Genomic DNA, 20,886 nt, shown 5'->3' with positions numbered 1-20,886 from the left:
AGACGCACAGTCCACACAGGGACCAGGTCGATCTCAATGACGAAACTGTCTCCAGACAAAACCCCAACTTGATATACAAGCCCTCTTTCCTTTTTAAAGATTGGGAGCAGGGGAGAACCACATATTGCTGGACCAGTTACCCTAAATTTTATGGCATCAAGTGTGCTTACAAAGGGCCTTGAACTCTATTTTAAAATACATAAAATATATAATTCTGAGAATCTTGGATAGCTTTACTCTGGGAACATTTCAATTCAAATAGAGCAAAAAAAACATTTTTCCATCTCCAAGGAACCACATCAACCATATCAGTCTTTTTTATTTTCACCTCACTAATTTAAAGCAAAAAGCTTTCAAAATTAGGTTCTCTCCTGTCATCATCCAGGGACTTCCTGAGGCTTCAAGACTCTCTCACTATTACATATTCACAAACTGGGAGGTCCTGTAACCAGCATTAAGAGCAAACATTTACTGAATCTTTACTGTTTGCCAGGCCTGTGCTAAACACTTGACACAGATACACACAGAGCCACTATAATCCTACAGCCTGGGTGCCAACGGAACTCCACTGAGCCTGCCCAAGTAACCGGGGCCAAGCCTGTTTGCTCATCTCTAAACCAATGATAGTAACGTGTCTCATTCCCAGGGCTGATGCAAGAATGAAACAAGATGGCATGTGCAAAGTACTTGGCACAGGACCTGGTGCCTAGTGAACTCAATAAACATAGCTAAGGATTAGTAAGTCATCGAGTCCTAACGTCTCAAGGGAGCTGAGTGAGGAGAAGAGGTCCAATGGGCTTATTCAGCTTTTCTCACCAGCCTCACACCTTGGGGCAGAACTGAGATTCGGAACAGTTCTCTCTATTCCAGAGCCCATGTCTCACCCACCACATGGGCCCCTGCCTCTGAGTGCCCAGGTCCAGGGTCTGCTGCCGATTAGAACTCTGCATGACGGTAGCATGATGCACAAGCCCCCATGAATTCCAGACACCAGGCCTTCCTTGTCTGTCAATTGCAGAGGCAGAACCTAAGGATATTTATGTCCCTTTCTACTCCAAAATTCTGTGATTCACGAAGAAATCCAATTTGGGACAATAATAGCATTTCCTTCTCTCAATTGACGATGTTGTTACTAGTATTTAAAACAAAACAAAACATTTGTATTCATTTTTTGAGGATTCAGGAAAACGTGCATTCACACACCACTCCTGCTAGAAGGACTGTGGATTGGCATGACCTTATTTGGACAGAAATATTTTCATATGCATAAAGAGCCTTAAAGATGGGTTCAGAGCCTTGGAACTGTCTCTGTGTTTGAGAATTCATCTTAAGGAAATCAGCATACACTGAAGGATGCAATGCTGAGGGCATGGAAGTGATGAAGGAGGTGGACTCTGGGGTCCCTGTGCCTGGGGTCCATACCCCACTCCCCAAGTAACCTCAGGGAAGTGACTTAACTTCTGCTCTGAGTCTCCTCTTTTGTAAAATGAGGATAATAATAGTAACTTCCATCACAGGGCCGTTATCAGGATAAGGCCTATATATACTTTATGTATATAAAGTCCTTAGAGAAGCACCGAATACGTAGTCGGTGCTGTCTACTGATCTGCTGTTAACATACAAGAAGATTTACTTCAGCATTATTTATATCAAAGCTTACAAACAACTTAAATATCCAAATACAGAGGAACGTCAAATCAATTATGACACACGCGCCCATAGATTGGAATGTTATGTAGCCATTTAAGAAAATCTCGAAACACAGTGACACAAGAAAATGCTCACACTATAATGGGATAAAGAAGTGGGAAAAAGCTGGATACAACAAAAGCAAACAGGCAATACTATTGCTAATTTGATAAAAGAAAAACACATACAAGGACATGCACAGAAGTGTAAAGAAAAAAGGCTAGAAGGAAGAAAACAAGCCTTGGTTTCCTGCTGGGTGGTGGGACTTCTAAGTGATTTTTTTTCTCTGATACTTTTCAGTATATTCTAAAAGTTCCAACAAAGGGGGTGTTCATTTTATAAATAGAAAATAGTAATTGTGTGGGGTTTTTTTAAAATTTTTATCTCAGGGTTCTCTGACTGTTATATTCAAATGCCTACCATGCTGCCCTGTCTGTGAAGAATACCACTTGCCTCAAGGGAGTGATATAGAGACACACCAGAGGCCACCATGCAGCTCCCCGGAATGGCTGTCAGTGCAGTATTTCTGTGGCAGATAAAAGCACTTTTTTTCTTTTAAGGCACTTCAGAGTTTCCACCAAGAAGTCTCATCTTATTTAAATTAATAATCACAGTAAGAGCAGAAGTTACTATTCACTTAGCACTGCTCATGTGCCAGGTTCTGTGCTAAATGGCTCAAAACCACAACTGTGTTTGATCTTCACACTCCCTGTGAGAGTTTTCCCCATTTTAAAGATGAGGAAATCAAGGCTCATGAACGCTGTTTTACAGAAGGTTGAAGTTTAGTAAGTGGCAAAGGCAGATACTGAACCCAGGTTCAAGCTCATGCTCTTACCTAAACTACAGCCCCTCCTTCCTTAAATCAAAACAGTACAAAAATGTTTTAGAAACAAGAAAATGTGTGGGATTATAAGGTCTAAAGCAGAAATATCTTGTGGAAATTTGGTTTGACCAATTAAGGATGAGAAAAACTAAAATAGGAAATGGACTTTTATAATAAACTCATTCTGGAAATAATAAAACTAAAAGGTAAGTAAACTATACTTTAGAAATAAAGAACTCTTCAGATTGCAATTCTTTCCCATAATCCTGTGCCAATATGGTATTAACATAGGATATTGCAACAGTCACATGTCCTAAATCAAGAATTCAGATGCCCTGTTTTGTCAGCAACAAGGAATAAAGTTGGAGGTCATCTTGGAAATCCAAGACGATGCACATGTGCACTGCAGTTCCGTTCCTCCTGCTACTATAAAATTTCAGGAGTAATGGCCTATATGGGTAAAGAATCTAAACAAGAGTTGTGGATATATGTATATGTATAACTGATTCACTTTGCTATACATCTGAAACTAAAACAACATTATAAATCAACTATACTCCAATAAAAATTTTTAAAAAATTTTTCAGGGAGCTCTTGCCAGTCAAGATAAACATTATAATAACAGTAATATTCCAAGAGAGATAAAAAGAACTTCCAACTTCATCTAGACTCATTTACCCCACAGAAATTTTCAATTCCATATTTTGGCAAACACTGCTTAAATTTTTTTACAAGTCCTTAGTTCAACCACAACGTACCCTTGAATGTACTTTGGCAATTAATGAATGCATTACACAGCCAGAGGCCATCCTCTGTGGATGTGCAATTAGGGACACCTCCACTGAAGGCATACGATCATAAGACGAAAACTGGCACCTAAACCTTACGTGGAGAAAGGGTAATTGTGCCCCTAGTAACTGCTTATCCTAGTTAACCAGACTTAAGAAAGTGTGTACATCATGGCTGAGTCAACTTTGATTTCTGAGAGTTGGGTTCATCAATGCCAGTTGCCTGCAGCTGCCTTTGTGTCTTCGGGCAGTACAGAGCAGAAACCAGAGGCACTTACCCGCACTGCTTCAGACTTCTTGTGAAACATCTCTTCCATGTTCTTTGCCAGCTTTTTCACCAGTTGGAGACCATCGATTTCTTCTATGGAAACGTCTTTCTCATACTCTTTGTATTTCTGGAAGGAGGGAGGACAACATTAACATGGCACATGATACCATAAAACATCATGCCTACAATGTCAGAGCACATTTAAAAGGAATAAGTAAAAATAAAGTTACAATATGGCTGTCTCTGTTGGATTTGGGGAGATTGGACTGTATTTCAAAATTATTAAACCAACTAGAGAGAAATGTGAAAACTGGCTCTGGTTCTCTTGAAGCTTAGCTAGCACCCAGGAAAAAAATAAACCCTAAAGCAATCAAGGCACAGCATCCTACAGACATTTTATAATGTTAAAGTCCTTGCTGTCAATTTTAGTAATTCAATTCAATTCATTTCAATTACTGAGGACTTCCTATATATCCTCAAGGAACTTGCAAAAAGAAGCATGTACACTAAGTACAAACAACATTAAAACAGCAACATTTCTTATATAAAAATAACCATTATATAAGATTTCATAATTTGTTAGTCTGTTCATAAGCGACTAATCTGACCCACAGTATACTCAAATTCTCAAAGACAAGTTTTCATTTAAAACCTATCACATACCCTGGTAATTTATCTGTCTAAATCGGCAGTTCTCAAAGTGGCCCAAGAACCTCTGCAGGGTCCCTGAGACCCTTTCAAGGGTCGATGAAGTCCTCCTTTTTTCCAACAGCTTATTTATATGAAGGCATGTCTTCTTACTTGATTTTAACAAATCACAACAGATTGACCACAAAAAAAGATATGAGAATCTACCTGTCTTCTCTTAAATCAAACCTTGAAAAGATTTGCAAAAAAGAAAAAAAAGCCACTCCTCTAACTTGTTTTTTAAAATATAGTTATTTTTAATAAAATATGTTATGTACAATATGTTAACATGCAATGAGTTTTTATGTTTTGAATTTGTTAATTTTTAAATTAATGAATTCTTGGTTTTAATTTCAAATGTGGCAAATATTTATACATACAACTCGCATAAGCTCTTGGGAGTCCTCAATATTGTGTAAGTGTATGAAGGAGTCCTAAAGCCAAAACGTTTGATATAACTAAACATTTAATTTTGTTTCCACTGGAAAGAAATATTGCTTAGTAATTTTAAAAATGTTCCAAATGGAGCTCAAAATACCTTTAATGTCAAGAGGAATCCTTTACATTTATGTAGCTATGAAAAGTCTGGAGAACTAAAAATATTGGGGGCCTTATATTTACCCTCATTTGGAGGGAAAACCTGAATCGGTCACTAACCCCTTACCCCAAGCTCCTACTTAGGAAAAACAAAAGGCTCCACATGTTATCTGGGCTCTAGAGACCTTGAGAGCAATTTCTGAAATGGAAAATATAACAATTTTTTAATGGCAGTTGTTTTTAATATAACAACTTTTTAAATTTTTAACATATAAATTTATATTTTCTCCCCATTTCCTCTACTTCTCCTTCAAATATATAAACCGGGAGGAGGCTCAGTCTTTCCTTGTCCCAAGGAAGGGAGTGTGTGAGTCTTTGTGTGTGTGTGCGCGCGTGCGTGCGCGCATGTGTGTATGACATAAAACGCTTCCCTTCTTAGCTTAGATTTCCAAGTCCTTTGAGGCAATAACACTGGGTGTCCTAAAAGGACAAGATTAGAGTTTAAGCACAGAGAGAGTGACTCTAAGGAAACAAATGTAGAGAGAGGATTCTTTCAATCCCTAAGACTAAAATGAAATCCCTAGAGCCTGGAGGCATCTGGCCACAGAGAGCTCCCAGTGCCCATTGGGCACTGGCAGAGCAGGAGGTCAGAAAAGCAGGAAGAGACCCTTGGACTGGGCATTGGGGCCTCAAACCTGGATGTCAGGTGCAGGGCTTGGAGTTTCTCAGAATTAAAGTGATCCTGAAGAAATTTTAAGAAGTGCTATCCTGGAGCACCTGAGTCTGGACCAAGACAGACATCTGCTACATGGTTTAAAAGATGCTCGGAAAGGCTCTGCATGGTCCTATAATGGACCATGAGTCATAAGTGACATGCTTCTCTCTGCTCCCTGAAAATGTCCATAAAAATCTTATGTGTTTATGTTGAGAGTCTTTCTCTTCCTTCTTCTAGCCTTCCCCTCCTCTTTGACAAGGCTGTCCTGGTTCCCCAAGGTGAGGAGGCTGCACCCTCCCTCCAAGCTCCCAGAGCATTCTGTGCTCATATCTCCTGGCATCACAGCTTGCATGGTCCAGGAGCTGAGGTCCTCATGGTCACCCCCCAGCCCACAGCAGACACTCACAGAACTTCTCTGGATGAAGCTTGTTGCAGAACAACTGCAATGCTACAATACAAGGAAGACGCAAGTAAGGATGCAGCTGCACTGTCTGATGGTCCTGTAAGCGTGACCTCCCCACTCCTTGGGAGGTTGATGGGCTTGGCCCAGGATGTGGGACTCCAGCCAGCCCAAGCCTGGCTCAGGCTAACAGTGTCCTCTGGTGTATGAATAAAACTTCAATAACAGTCACTGGAAACTTTCCCTAAGTTCAAATGCAAGCCAATGATCTCTTTGAAGCCAAAAATTCTGGGGGTTCTCTGCTGCCTGCCAGATGTGCTCCAAAAGCCAAGAGCCAAGGCCAGCTTATACGCAAGGTTGATTCACTACCAAAAATACATAGTTCAAGAAGTGAGTAAAACAAAACAAAGCTAATGTTAGTCTAATATTTACAGTCAGTGAAATAAATCTCTGTCTTAAGTAATTGTGAAACTAAAGGTGATCTAGAGGCTTAAGATAAAGAAAAAGAAAATGTATTTCACAATTAGCCTTTACCTAAATCTTTTGATCTTTATATTGGGCCCCATTATTCTGGTCATATCTATTATTTACATGTTTTTTTCTCCCAGTAGACTTCTAGAAGGGAATCAATTTATTCAACTCTGACTATCCACCGACTTCTCAATGAGACCTTCCCGCATCCTCTCTTCTTCCGAGTCTGCTCTGTGAAAAGGAGCCACCGATTTTATGGAGGGCTGTGCGTCTCCCAGGCCTCCTTGTACCTGGTGACCTAGCTAAGTAAGCTCAACACGAAGCTCTGTGCCAAGCCAAGGATTCCAGATCTGGGACAAACTCAGTAGTTCACTGGTTCTATTCCTCTTCCAGCCTCAGCCCTCTCCCTTTAGGACATGTGACAATGGGTCCTCTTTGCCAATGAGCTAAGCCGCATACTACTTTCTCACCACCCTGGGGAAGTTATCCCATAAGCAAAAAACACTCTGCTTTTCAAGATGTGTTAGTGGCTGTTGGAATTGGGTCAGAATGACGTAATGTCTTACTCTTACCAGGAAACATTACTCTTTGCTAGAATCAAAGGATTTTGAAGAACAGAGAGAGTAACCAACTGATAGTCATTAATCAATTGCAAACGCTTAGCGGCTTAGAATGGTGATATACACCAAAAGCATGAAAAACGTACTTACTGTACGAAACCAAGCAATATGACCTCCAGCAACTGGATAGAGTAAGCTACAACGGTACAAGTTCCACACAGCCATCCCAAATTGTGCAAAAGAATGCAGGAAACTAGCATATAGAATGTTGCAATAGGTTACAGACAGTAATGGGTGATTAGTAATTTGTTTTAAATTACTAATCTGCCTACACGTACACACACACACACACACACACACACACACACACACACACAAACATACACACAAACACACTGTGAGGACGGATGCCAAATGCTCACAGTTGGCTGTGCTACTGCAAATGATTTTTCTTCTTTCTGCTTACCTGTATTTTCTCATTTTTATAATAAACATACTTTTTTTTGGAAATTAGAAAATATAAGAGGTGTAGTTATATGTAGAATAGAATATGGGCACTTAAAAACAAAGTTCTGTTGGGGAAATGTGGCCCCAATTAGAATCTGTGTAGTTAAGCAGGATGTCTTCATTAGCAGAGCCTAAGGAAGTCAGCAAAATTAGTCCTGCGTGTGTCAAAGGCCCAGCACGGCGCCGGAAGATTTTCACATATTAATTTGTCTAATCCTCACAGCTACCCTGGGGGGCACGTGTCATCCCCGTGTTGCAGATGGGGAACTGAGGCACAGAGAGGTTTAGTCAGTTGTTTAAAGTCAAATGGTTAGAGAGTGAGTTTTAAACCTAGCAAGGTCTGACTTTGAATTGCTTGGTCTTTTGAACTTAGGGAGTAGGGAGTGAAGGACTGACAGTCTAAATATTTGTGAACGTGTTTCAGAGGGCCCATTTCACTGCCATCACAATGCCTATTTCATTGATCTTGTAGCCAACAGTGGCTTGGACTCACCAAGAGAGAGTCAAATACCTAAAACCAGAGACATCGTCAGTTAACAAGGGCGGCAGCTGCTTACGAGGCTGATCCAAGTGAGCAAAAGCCATGCGGTAGGGCACAATGGATGTCACAGGTGGGGACGCTATCCCTCCACTGGGCCTCTGAGGGCGCAAGCTTGGAGCCGGACCCCAGAGGAGCAGACGCAGCTCTTGACCCCTGAAAGCGGCCCAGGGGACTTAATTATATATTAATACCATGGCTGTGTTTGGGCTACAAACCGTCTGTTCTCCAAGGTACCAAGAACGACCTGGAGGCAAAATACCCCAAACTCCTCCTCCTCTGGGGTTTGCCTCTGCACACAGCTATGACAACAGTAAAGCTTTATTTTCTACAGCCTCAAGGACTGCTCTGGCAATTACTTTGTTTTGTGTAAAAACAGTAAAACAAAACAAACAAACAACAACAAAAAAAAAAAACAGGCATCCTTCAACTGGGAAAAGGAATTCAGAAAGTATCAGCGGGTTTCTGCCAACACACAAAATGAAGGTAGTGGGGAAGACCAACATGGAAGAGACACTATGCCACCTAATTAAAGATTCAGGCCGGTCTGCATTTGACCTCTGTCTCCAACACTCCATTTATTTGTTCCACAAATGTCTATTTTGTGTCTATGGTCTGCTAGGCAGGGGACGAGGCACCAAGCACAACATGATAAGTAATGCAAAGTCGAAGAAAGCTCATGGTCTAATGATCTGATGAGTAAACTGGCAAAGAAGATACAACATCGTGGTAAGTACACTTATGGGGTGGTCAAGGCAGTCACTCAGTCTTGCTGGAACCCTACAGGATGATTAGGCTGGGAAGAGGGTAGATACAACAGGGGATGAGCAGAGGGAGCGGCAGGTGTGGAGTTCAGGGCAAGAGGCTGCCTGGAGCTCAGGGAACTACCCCTGTTCCACTTCACTGGTGCATGGATGGCCAGGACGAGGGACTCTGGTGAGAGACGAGGCCAAAGAAGTGAGCAGGGCCAGGCCATCAAGGGTAGTGTGCTAGGATGAAGAGTTTGGACTTTATCCTGACTTGGGTAGGAGGCTGAGGGTGTGGAGACAGGCAACAACCAGAGTCACTGAAGGATTTAAGGGGAGGAAGGACCCAATGACTGGATTTGTGGTTTTGAAAAATCTCAGTGTGCAGAGTGGGAAGGAGGGACATAAAACTGGATGGAGACAAGAAATTGGGAGGCTAGGGTAGCTAGGACTTGGGAGACAGCACTGGAAAAAAAGTTAGGAGAGTCAGAGAATGAGAGGTGGGCTCCCTGGGAGACATCAACAGGTCTGATGGTCAGACACGGCAGCTGTTTGGGCTGGTTGGCCATGCCACTTTAAGGAAATTGCTTAGCCTCCTGGGTCTCAGTGTCCTCGATCAGAATACCAGAGATAATGATGCCCATCTTCCAGGGCTGCTCTGGAGGGTTACTGGGAGGACGTCTATGAAAGCTCCCAGCACAGTGCCCGCACAAAACGGGCCACTCTAAACCTTCGTGCTCCCCTGTTTTTCCCTCCTGGAATTTCTGCTACAGAGGATTCTAGTACATGTTGTATTTTCATACCAATGCCTTCCTGAACTGAAGCTTTTAATGGAGCAGACAAATTCCAACAAGGTGGTTGATGACGCTGATGTTCTTCACTCTGCCACCCCCATCCATCCTCTGGGCCTCCCCCTGGATTGGGGCAGTAGCTAGTGACACCTGAGTAACACAGCCTGTGGCTTTAGCCAAGACCAGGGTCGAGGCAGAACACAGCCCTTCGCAAGAGCACCTCTCAGCGTTCATGACACAGAAGGAAGGCAGCCTTAGAAACTTTTTATTCCCTCTGTCACAGGGGAACATCTGAAGCTTCCATTCCTTCTGTTAGCAGAATCAGCATTTGGCAAGAAATCTTGTGATGAGCCAAGAACATTTATCATTTGAGAAGGGAGACAGAGAAATGCATTATTTCTGTAGCATCTATTTTGCCAGATCATTTCACACAAACACCAGGAAGAGAAAAGCACTACTTCACTGTCAGAACACTTAATGTTGTTCATACCTTTGGGTTATTTTTTTCCTACAGGCTAACTGCATATCTAGGAGTGAGTCACCTGGAACAGTCCCCAGAGAGGGGGCTCCAGTCAGGAGGCTTCTGATCAATCACAATTAATTAGTATAGAAGCCCAACAAAGAAGAGGTGCTCTGAGTGTGCTCAGCACCAGCAAAAAATACCCTCTTGCAGAGGATGGATGCAGGAGTACCATTAGCCAAAGAGCTGGAACATCTGAGCATGGTCTCTTGGCCAAATTTTCTCATCACAAACTGAAATTACATCTCTAGAGTCAGTATAATTAAATCACTCAGTGAGGATTGACAGAAGGTCCAGGGGAGGAGATGATAAAGCAAAGACCTGCTTGTCCCCAAGTGAGAATCTGGAGAGCTTGCCTCAAAGCTCACGACTTGAAAGAAACTGGCCTGCTTCCCCATCCCACCCCTAAGCCTCCAGCACTTCCCTTAAAAGCCCCTGACCCCGTTTCCCAGTAAACCCTGTTACTGGGAAAGCAACCCATACAGGCTAAGCCCAGAACCCTTAAAGGTGGCTTGTTACATAAAAGTGGAAAATGCCTCATGTTCCTACCTTAAGATTCAATTTTTGGTCTTATTCTCATTCCTTCAAGTTCTGAAATAGCCACAGTACCAGAGGTAAAATCATTAAACCAACTACTGAAGTAAGGATCACACCAATACAAAAAAGGAACCTAAACTGAAATCACTGCTATTTTCATTCATTTAACAAATATGTACAAACTGCCTACCATGTGTAGGCAGGTGGGGGGAACAATGACAAATATACATGTTCTCTTGGGATATAAGGAGGCTAATTTTTTGGTTCTTTTTATTAAAAATAAATAATAAATAAGTTGGAGCAGAGCCACACGGGTTATTTCAATTGAAACCTGAGCCCTGATATCCCACACAGCCGTTCTGTGTGTGTCTCCTCTCAGGGTCACACCTGTCTGCAGTGCAGGTATGTCACTTCTGCCAGATGTGGGAGAGTGTTGTGTGTCTTCTACTAAGTGCAGAACTGTCTATAAAGCACAGACATATATTTCTCCCTGAGTAGGGAGGGGTGAGTAGCAGGAAATTTGGGCAACCCAAACTGATTTGTAAACAATGAAAAATTGGCCAGGAACAAGAATGACAGGATGGTCAGCAGGTAGGAAGAGGGTCCCAGGGAGGAATGTAAAACAATGAATTAGCCATGGGTTGCAGAAAAGGAGATGACTGTACAGCATATATCATTCCCTGCCTCCTGGGAGATGAAATTTACAAAGTACCCTATCAGTGTAATGAGACAGTCATGAGCCATCACAAGGTGGTTGGTCAACAGAGGCAGGACATCTATGGTCAAGGTCTGATGAACAGTGGGAACAAGGGGAGGTGGGGGAGGTGGGGGACAGGGGAGAGTGGGAAAGGTAGTCTCTTTAGATTGCATGTAAGCTCATCATATGTCCCTCCAGTGGGGAGAAAGTGATGCAGTTCCTGTTCTGTCTCCTCTGTCTTATTTGTAGCAAAGGGGACTGACAATGATCAGATGGGTGGGAAAGCATCTGAATGGATTTTGCTGGCATGCTATTGATTTGGAGCCTGGTGGCAGCATCCTGCTTGGCTTAGAATCACTGGCCAGGATTCAAGTCTGAGGAAAATCAACAATGTGCATCCCACTTGCTAGGCCATTTGGTGTGATGCTAAGAACAAGGACTCTCCATTCAGATGTACTAAATTCAAGTCCTAGCAATGTGACAAGTTGCTCAGTCTCCATCGGCCTCCTTTCCTTCAATAGTAGAGTGGGTTATACCAGACCTCCTACTGTTCCCAGGATGATCAAATGAGGTCGAGTGTGTAAAGCCCCTGGCAGCACCCTGGACACAAAGTAAAGCACTCAAAAAATGTTGATGATGATGGCAGAAGTGGTAACACATGCCAACACTTGTTCTATAAGTTCTGAAAAAGGAAATTCTCTTGCCTCAACAAGAAAAAACTCTCAGCCAAGGTCATAACCTAACAGATGAACTACCTCTGAATGTTGCTGTGGGCAATGGCATTTTTCAAATACATTCCCAAGGCACTGAGGGGGTCTTCAACAGTAACTGTGGGGATGGCTCCCTTCTGGCAGAAACTGGATGCTAGAAGTCTGTATTTGTGTAAGGGTGGATGACAGTTTTCAGATATGTTACTAAAGATGTTGCAATAAAAACTAATCATCTACAATTTCTGGATTCTCTCCTTATAGGCAGTGTCATTTTTTTATTATGACATAAATGTACTTAGTATTCCTCTCCAATCAATTATCGCATGTGGAAGTGTCACTTCAAAATACAACACTCCAAAGCAATTATGTTTCCAAGTAAATATATTTCTAAATCCTTTAACCTGATGTTAGAAACACTTCTTTTTAACCATAACAACAACAAACCTAGCTGAATTCATGGAACTCTAGGTCACAGAAGAATATTTTTCTATTCGAAAATGGAAAATGCCATTTTGTACAAATCATTCTGTTTCACAGAGATATTCCAATCAAGTGTCTCCAGGGTCAAAACAAAACCCCACCCATTATTAATGCAGTGCTCTTCCAGATCTAGTTAAGTCTGAGGAACATCCTTGAAGAATGCAGTTTTTCTCTGTCAAAGCCATCAGAACAAGAGATAATTTGCATAAGAATGAGGGACCCTGTTTAGGAACGACAGAAGAGAGAGGAGGACAGGGCACTAAATTACCACCAAAGAATAAGCAGAGAGGAGGCAGGCAGCAGCTGGACCCTGACTTCTGCAGGGCTGCGGCAAACGTGGACCACTTGAGGAATCTGGAACATCACCTATAGGCAGTTCTTGTTCTGTGGGGTGAGAAGCATGGGAATGAACCACCACTGAAGGCGGTAGTTTTCCTCAGCATGTTTTTAAGAACTTCCAGCTTGAGTGGGGTGGTGGGGGCGGGGTGGGGAAGGCTGTCAGGGGAAGGAGTGGTGTGATCTAAATTACTTCTCAAGGTGCTTTCTGATACTCACCTCAAGAAAGCATTGTCACAAGAAGTATTGGGGTCCCCAGCCCCAGTGCCCCTGGAGCCTTTGTTCCCAGCGAGCTGTGTGGAATGCCCTACTAAATCAACAGTTCCAGAGAGACTGCTCTTCAGAGCAGGTGGCTCTGCTGTGGGTGGTCTCTGACAGATTTCTACTACTTTCAGACTGTCAGGTCCTGAATTAAAAGATGGATATCTCTCCTCTCCCTGTTTTACTGTCTATACTCTTTTTGTTTTTTAAGTCCAAATAAGTCTCATAAGCTTTTACTGTTTCACGTAGTCAACTGGACAAATGCCACTGATAAATTTTAGCTCTGTGGTGATAAAACTGAGTGTGAATGCTGCATTAGATTCCTGTTTTATACAAGGGAAATTAAGTCAGAGGCAAGCTACTAAACCTGCTGTTGATACAACCATCTTTGCCCTAGCATGGCAGTGTAACATACTGCTTCAAAATTGGGAAATTCATCTGTCTACTGAACAAAATCAAATAGTCTCAATGCTTATTAAAAAAAAAAAAAAAAAAAACTCCAGTTCCTAGATATTTTCTGGATTACTGCATGGGGATCTGAGGTTCTGAAATATGAATATTTATGCTGTACATACATCCTCACAACACGAAAAGCCAAAATAATGATTACAGGACCATGCGTGTTAGAGAAGACAAATCTCATTGTATGCATTTATGAGTGTGTTTTACGTATACCAACAAATTTAACTACAGCCAAACTGCAAATAATAAGCCATTACTTTACAAAGCCTGGACTACTTGTATAGATTATTTCTTGTGGCTTACTTTTTTCAAACACATTTTTCTGATGTTCCAATTTAAAATAATTCATTCTTCCTACTCCCCAAGGATCAGCGGGAACAATAACAACAACAATAATCATTTATTATTAATAATAGCAACCAGCATTTATTACTTACTTTGGGTCAGGTAGATATTATTTCCCCCCATTTTACAGGTTAGGGAACTGAGGCACAGAGAAATAAGGTAACTTAGCTAAGGTTGGACCGCTAGTAAGTTGTTGTATTAATTCAGGAGACACTAGATACTATAATAAAAAAATATCCCAAAACCTCAGTGGCTTAACACAATAGAGGTTTACTTCTTGTTCATGTAACCCTCCCCTGAGGGGGTTCTTTGTCTCCAGTCTTTCACATAGTGATTCAGGGACCCAGGATCCTTCCATCAGGTGTCTCTGCTCTCCCCTCAGGCACTAGAGCCTTTTGCATTCAGCCAGGAGATGCAGGGGGAAGGGATGGAGAAGATGAACTTGCTTCTCGAACTCCTTAGCCTGGAAGTGACATGCATCAGCTCTGTTCACATTCCACTGGTAGTAACCAGCCACCAGCCCAACCCAAAGTAAGAGGGCCCTGGAAATAGAACAGGTGGTTGGAGAGCCATTTCCAGGCTCTAAGTCAACACCGTGGAAATGGGAACTTAAATCATCAGGGGTGTGTGTTAGCTGTCTGGATTTGAATCCAGGCAGCATGGCCCCAGAGTCCATGCTTGTAACCACCACACTTTAAACACCTGATATAAACTGTTGCTAGATGAAACCTCAGATTAAAACTTGGCTGGGAACCATCTGCATGATGGATACTTTAGAGCTGGTGCAATCAAGTCACAATCTACCCAACCACTTGTATGTGTAATCATGGTCAGGTGCCGATGGTAAAGGCCAAGATCTTGCAACACAGAAAGGAACACATTATAAACAATTCTTAGACCTTTTGTCCAATTTCTTTAATCCCAGCTCAAATAAAACTGCTTTTTCAATAACATCAATGACCTTCTTTAGCATAGGATATTCACGTTGCCCAGGTGCCACAAAGGTAATTGGCTTAACTAAAGTCTTTTTAATTCTACATCTGAGATGTCCTGGAAATCGAAGGCAATCAATGAATAAGTCTGGAAGACCGTAACAAGCTTAGAGCTAATACTATTTGCAGCTGCTCAAGCGGTTTCTGTACTTACAGAGCCAAAAGCTGGAAATGAGTGTTATGACCCTGCATCTGAATGAATCTTTAACTCCATCAACTCCAAACTAACTCCATCAACTACAAACTGAATACGGAGATGCCGATTTACGGCACAGCTAACCCCTAGCTTTTCTTTGGTGAGTGTAGAGAACCATGGTGAGATGGTGCTTAATAGTTATCAACCCACCCTCCCTCCTGTTGAAAGGAAGAGATGAAGACTAGGTCTCCCTTCTCGTGTTTAAAGCTTCCTTTGTAAAAAAGATTCTGGTATAGAATTCCCTGCTGCTGATATCAGAGACTAAGAAAAATGATCCGTAGCATCAGCATCCTTCACAGAAATACTGCCTTCCTTCCACCTGTCCACAGGTGCTTGAGGAGTTTGCAGCAGGTGACCCCCTCCCATTTCACCCACCATCAACAAAAGTGCAGACATTATACAGCGCCTCCCCTATGCCGAGATGCAAAAACATAATCTGAGCCCTCTAAAAATTTAAATGTCACCAACTTCAGAATCAAATGATTTTCTGACATCCTTCACAAAGCCCAGCACACAGGACTTTCCCCCAATATCTTTAAAGTCACAGTGTTAGAATCCAAAAGGGACTTAGGAATAATCCATTTCAGAAGCCATAATTCAAACGCCTCCAGAGGCCAGATGGGTCATATCAGGCGACAGACTTGGGCCAGTCTGGGGCCTGCAACAAACAGCAGAGCTTCTGTCTCATCCTAAATGGTGGCCACTTTTTAGCTTCTGCTGATCTCTGTAGGGTGAGGGGCACACTGTGGTTACCCAATCTTCCATTTGTTAAGAGAAGCCAGAAATCTATGTTTTTCTGTGAAATCTCCCACTGAGTCCATTTCTTTGAACACTCTGGGGCCCAGATACAGAATGTCTCTAAACATCTTCCTCCTCATTCATCTTCACATGAGGAGCCTGAGACAGAATAACATGGGCTCACATCTCCCACAGGGCAGTGATGTGCTGGACAGTGTGTGGATGGCTTCTGGCATCTACCGCTAATCCTTGAAGCAGGCACTGCTATGAGCATCACCGAGTCTAAGGTATCTAGTGGGCAGCAGCCAGCCCAGGCCAATAAGGGACAGATGCCCACCTGGCTCACCAGGGTCCCAGCCAGTGCGGAAAGAGCCCGGGTCCTTTTCACCATTTGGGGTTCCCTGGCCATGCAGGGGCTCAGGACCTGAGGCTGCCCTCCCTTAGAGACCCCCATGTATGACCAAAAGCACTTTGATTCCTCATGCATTGGGGGTTGCTAGGCATGGAAATAAGACCCTGAAGTCGAGGAATCTATAGGCATGTTGAGAGAAGCCCACACATTCCTCTTGAAATGGGGACTTTTCTACAGCGCTTTGAAGAATTCTAGAGTCCTAGGATATGTTAACTAATGTTCTGCTCTCTCTCTCTCTCTCTCTCTCTCTCTCTCTCTCTCACACACACACACACACACAATCATTATGCTACCAATATTTTTTCTCCTAGAACGTATTTAGGAAAAAAGAAGGAAATTAATCAATACATCCACCTTATTCTTATTACTATACTATGGTATGCCTTTAAGATGGTAATTTGTGGGTGGGGGAGTTGGGGGAGTGGCTGCTCTGGCATCTGGTGAAGCCCATGGACCCCTTCTAGGAATATTTTCAAATGCAAAAGAGGAAACACATAGGAAGGAAACCAATTATATTGAAATTCAGTTTTCAAAATGTTTAAACCATCAATTTGTGATGCAGTAACGTAGATGTTTCTTCATCAGCGCATTAAATAACAAGAACTAGTGGTAAGACTATACTGCCACAGCTATGGATGTCAAGGATAAGCATCAATAGCAAAGAGATATCTGCATCAGCTACGATATGCCATGAGAAGATTTGTGATTTCTGTTGGTGACAAAGTCATAGGAACTGCTGTGGCTTGTTACCTACATTTGTAAGCTAAAGTAATAAATTTCAGTTAGAGGTTGGTGAAAATAAAAGGTGTTGCTTTTTTTCCCACCCAAGTTCATAGCCCCCTGAATTCCCTCCATGGCGGGGACACAGGTTAAGCACCCCTATGCACTCCCCAAGAACAGCAAGAGGTCCCAGAAAAGGTCACCCTATGTGTGAATAGTGACAGGGCATCTGCCCCTGATTCACATGCAGCATCAGGATATACAATGCCTGTTTTTGACCACTGGTATATGTCACATGCACTGTCTGATCATTAGCATATATTTACAATCCAATTTAAGGTTTATGTATATTAAACATACACACCAAATTATGGACATTTCCTGCAACAATTAATTCTGGCAGATGGCTTTGCTGTCTTTATAAGTGTAGATTACGAGTTTCCCTGGGTGCTCTGTAAATAAATGATGATTTCTCAAATGGATCAGGGAAGGGTAAACACCAAACTGGAAACAATATTTATCTCAGGCCAGGGTCTTCAAGCAGAGCTGAAGAGAACTATAATTTTTTCCTTACGTAACCACTGGGTTATTAGAATTCTTCACAAAGAGTATACATTCATGTATTATTTGTGTGATTAAAAATACATAAAGTGTCAAGTTCAAAGAAATTTAGTAATCATTGGTATAAAAATATAATAAATGCCTCATAATCTGAAAAGAGGAATGTGACTGGCTCAGAAAGCCTACACTTGAGACATGAATTAAACAACCCATTGAACAAGCCTGACCTTTGTCCACAGCTACTAGACGACTGTGTCAAAAAAGTATTTCACCCGATGCATGTGCAACTGCATACCATCATAGAACTCTGCTCATGAGATAACTGCTAAGTGACGTACATTACGTCTATAAGTAAAGCCATGTAAAAACACAAAGCAAAAGACACTGGGAGGGACCACGACAAAATTCTAACCATGGCTGGGTTAGGGTGGCAGAATTTTGGATGAATTTTTCCAGTTTTCTAAATGTATTTTGCAATATTGCTTTTCAAATGGGAAAAGTAAAGTCTAAGATGGAGAAAAATAGAACAGTAAGGGTGAAATTCAAGTGCAGGCAGGCTGGCTCCAGATCCCATGCTCTGACTTCCCCTAATAACTCTCCTAAGATAGTTGAAGGTAAAATGAGACTTTTTTCTTATTCTAAAAGCAAAATGTTCTCACTGTAGGAAGAACAACCAGAAGGTGGATGTAAGCAAATAAAACAAAAAACCCTAATCTCACTTCCCCAAAATACAAGGGGCTACCCTGTGATTAAGATCCTTACAGATATTGAACAGTCAGCTCTACCCACCACCAGAGCCTCCCATCAAGCCTCTTAGATAGCCTCAACCACCAGAGGGCAGACAACAGAAGCAAGAAAAACTATAATCCTGCAGCCTGTGGACCAAAAACCACAGTTACAGAAAGATAGAGAAGATGAAAAGGCAGAGGGCTATGTACCAGATGAAGGAACAAGAAAAAACCCCAGAAAAACAACTAAATGAAGTGGAGATAGGCAACCTTCCAGAAAAAGAATTCAGAATAATGATAGTGAAGATGATCCAGGACCTTGGAATAAGAATGGAGGCAAAGATTGAGAAGATGCAAGAAATGATTAACAAAGACCTAGAAGAATTAAAGAACAAACAAACAGAGATGACCAATACAATAACTGAAATGAAAACTACACTAGAAGGAATCAATAGCAGAATAACTGAGGCAGAAGAACGGATAAGTGACCTGGAAGACAGAATGATGGAATTCACTGCTGCGGAACAGACTAAAGAAAAAAGAATGAAAAGAAATGAAGACAGCCTAAGAGACCTCTGGGATAACATTAAACGCAACAACATTCGCATTATAGGGGTCCCAGAAGGAGAAGAGAGAGAGAAAGGACCAGAGAAAATATTTGAAGAGATTATAGTCGAAAACTTCCCTAACATGGGAAAGGAAATAGCCACCCAAGTCCAGGAAGCGCAGAGAGTCCCATACAGGATAAACCCAAGGAGAAACACGCCGAGACACATAGTAATCAAAGTGGCAAAAATTAAAGACAAAGAAAAATTATTGAAAGCAGCAAGGGAAAAACGACAAATAACATACAAGGGAACTCCCATAAGGTTAACAGCTGATTTCTCAGCAGAAACTCTGCAAGCCAGAAGGGAGTGGCATGATATACTTAAAGTGATGAAAGGGAAGAACCTACAACCAAGATTACTCTACCCGGCAAGGATCTCATTTAGATTTGATGGAGAAATCAAAAGCTTTACAGACAAGCAAAAGCTAAGAGAATTCAGCACCACCAAACCAGCTCTACAACAAATGCTAAAGGAACTACTCTAAGTGGGAAACACAAGAGAAGAAAAGGACCTACAAAAACAAACACAAAACAATTAAGAAAATGGTCATAGGAACATACATATCGATAATTACCTTAAACGTGAATGGATTAAATGCCCCAACCAAAAGACATAGACTGGCTGAATGGATACAAAAACAAGACCCATATATATGCTGTCTACAAGAGACCCACTTTAGACCTAGGGACACATACAGACTGAAAGTGATGGGATGGAAAAAGATATTCCATGCAAATGGAAATCAAAAGAAAGCTGGAGTAGCTATACTCATATCAGATAAAATAGACTTTAAATTAAAGAATGTTACAAGAGACAAGGAAGGACACTACATAATGATCCAGGGATCAATCCAAGAAGAAGATATAACAATTATAAATATATATGCACCCAACATAGGAGCACCTCAATACATAAGGCAACTGCTAACAGCTATAAAAGAGGAAATCGACAGTAACACAATAATAGTGGGGGACTTTAACACCTCACTTACACCAATGGACAGATCATCCAAAATGAAAATAAATAAGGAAACAGAAGCTTTAAATGACACAATAGACCAGATAGATTTAATTGATATATATCGGACATTCCATCCAAAAACAGCAGATTACACGTTCTTCTCAAGTGCGCACGGAACATTCTCCAAGATAGATCACATCTTGGGTCACAAATCAAGCCTCAGTAAATTTAAGAAAATTGAAATCATATCAAGCATCTTTTCTGACCACAACGCTATGAGATTAGAAATGAATTACAGGGAAAAAAACGTAAAAAGGACAAACACATGGAGGCTAAACAATACGTTACTAAATAACCAAGAGATCACTGAAGAAATCAAAGAGGAAATCAAAAAATACCTAGAGACAAATGACAATGAAAACACGACGACCCAAAACCTATGGGATGCAGCAAAAGCAGTTCTAAGAGGGAAGTTTATAGCTATACAAGCCTACCTAAAGAAACAAGAAAAAGCTCAAGTAAACAATCTAACCTTACACTTAAAGAAACTAGAGAAAGAAGAACAAACAAAACCCAAAGTTAGCAGAAGGAAAGAAATCATAAAGATCAGAGCAGAAATAAATGAAATAGAAACAAAGAAAACAATAGCAAAGATCAATAAAACTAAAAGTTGGTTCTTTGAGAAGATAAACAAAATTGATAAACCATTAGCCAGACTCATCAAGAAAAAGAGGGAGAGGACTCAAATCAATAAAATCAGAAATGAAAAAGGAGAAGTTACAACAGACACTGCAGAAATACAAAGCATCCCAAGAGACTACTACAAGCAACTTTATGCCAATAAAATGGACAACCTGGAAGAAATGGACAAATTCTTAGAAAGGTATAACCTTCCAAGACTGAACCAGGAAGAAATAGAAAATATGAACAGACCAATCACAAGTAATGAAATTGAAACTGTGATTAAAAATCTTCCAACAAACAAAAGTCCAGGACCAGATGGCTTCACAGGTGAATTCTATCAAACATTTAGAGAAGAGCTAACACCCATCCTTCTCAAACTCTTCCAAAAAATTGCAGAGGAAGGAACACTCCCAAACTCA

General features: G+C 41.4%; 1 protein-coding gene across 2 annotated transcripts in view; it reads right to left on the bottom strand.

The window, feature by feature from the left end:
* CACNA2D3 (calcium voltage-gated channel auxiliary subunit alpha2delta 3) overlaps positions 1–20,886 on the bottom strand; it is a 770,150-nt gene that overhangs the window by 604,973 nt on the left and 144,291 nt on the right. For both annotated transcript variants that reach the window (XM_059937666.1, XM_059937667.1), the window contains exon 3: positions 3,579–3,695. In XM_059937666.1, the coding sequence (XP_059793649.1) occupies positions 3,579–3,695 (117 nt within the window). The remainder of the gene's footprint in view (positions 1–3,578; positions 3,696–20,886) is intronic.

This window comes from Balaenoptera ricei, chromosome 11, assembly GCF_028023285.1.
Source record: "Balaenoptera ricei isolate mBalRic1 chromosome 11, mBalRic1.hap2, whole genome shotgun sequence".
NCBI classification, from domain to species: domain Eukaryota; kingdom Metazoa; phylum Chordata; class Mammalia; order Artiodactyla; family Balaenopteridae; genus Balaenoptera; species Balaenoptera ricei.
Note: the sequence above shows the minus strand (reverse complement) of the source record. Positions and strands in the feature narration are given on the sequence as shown.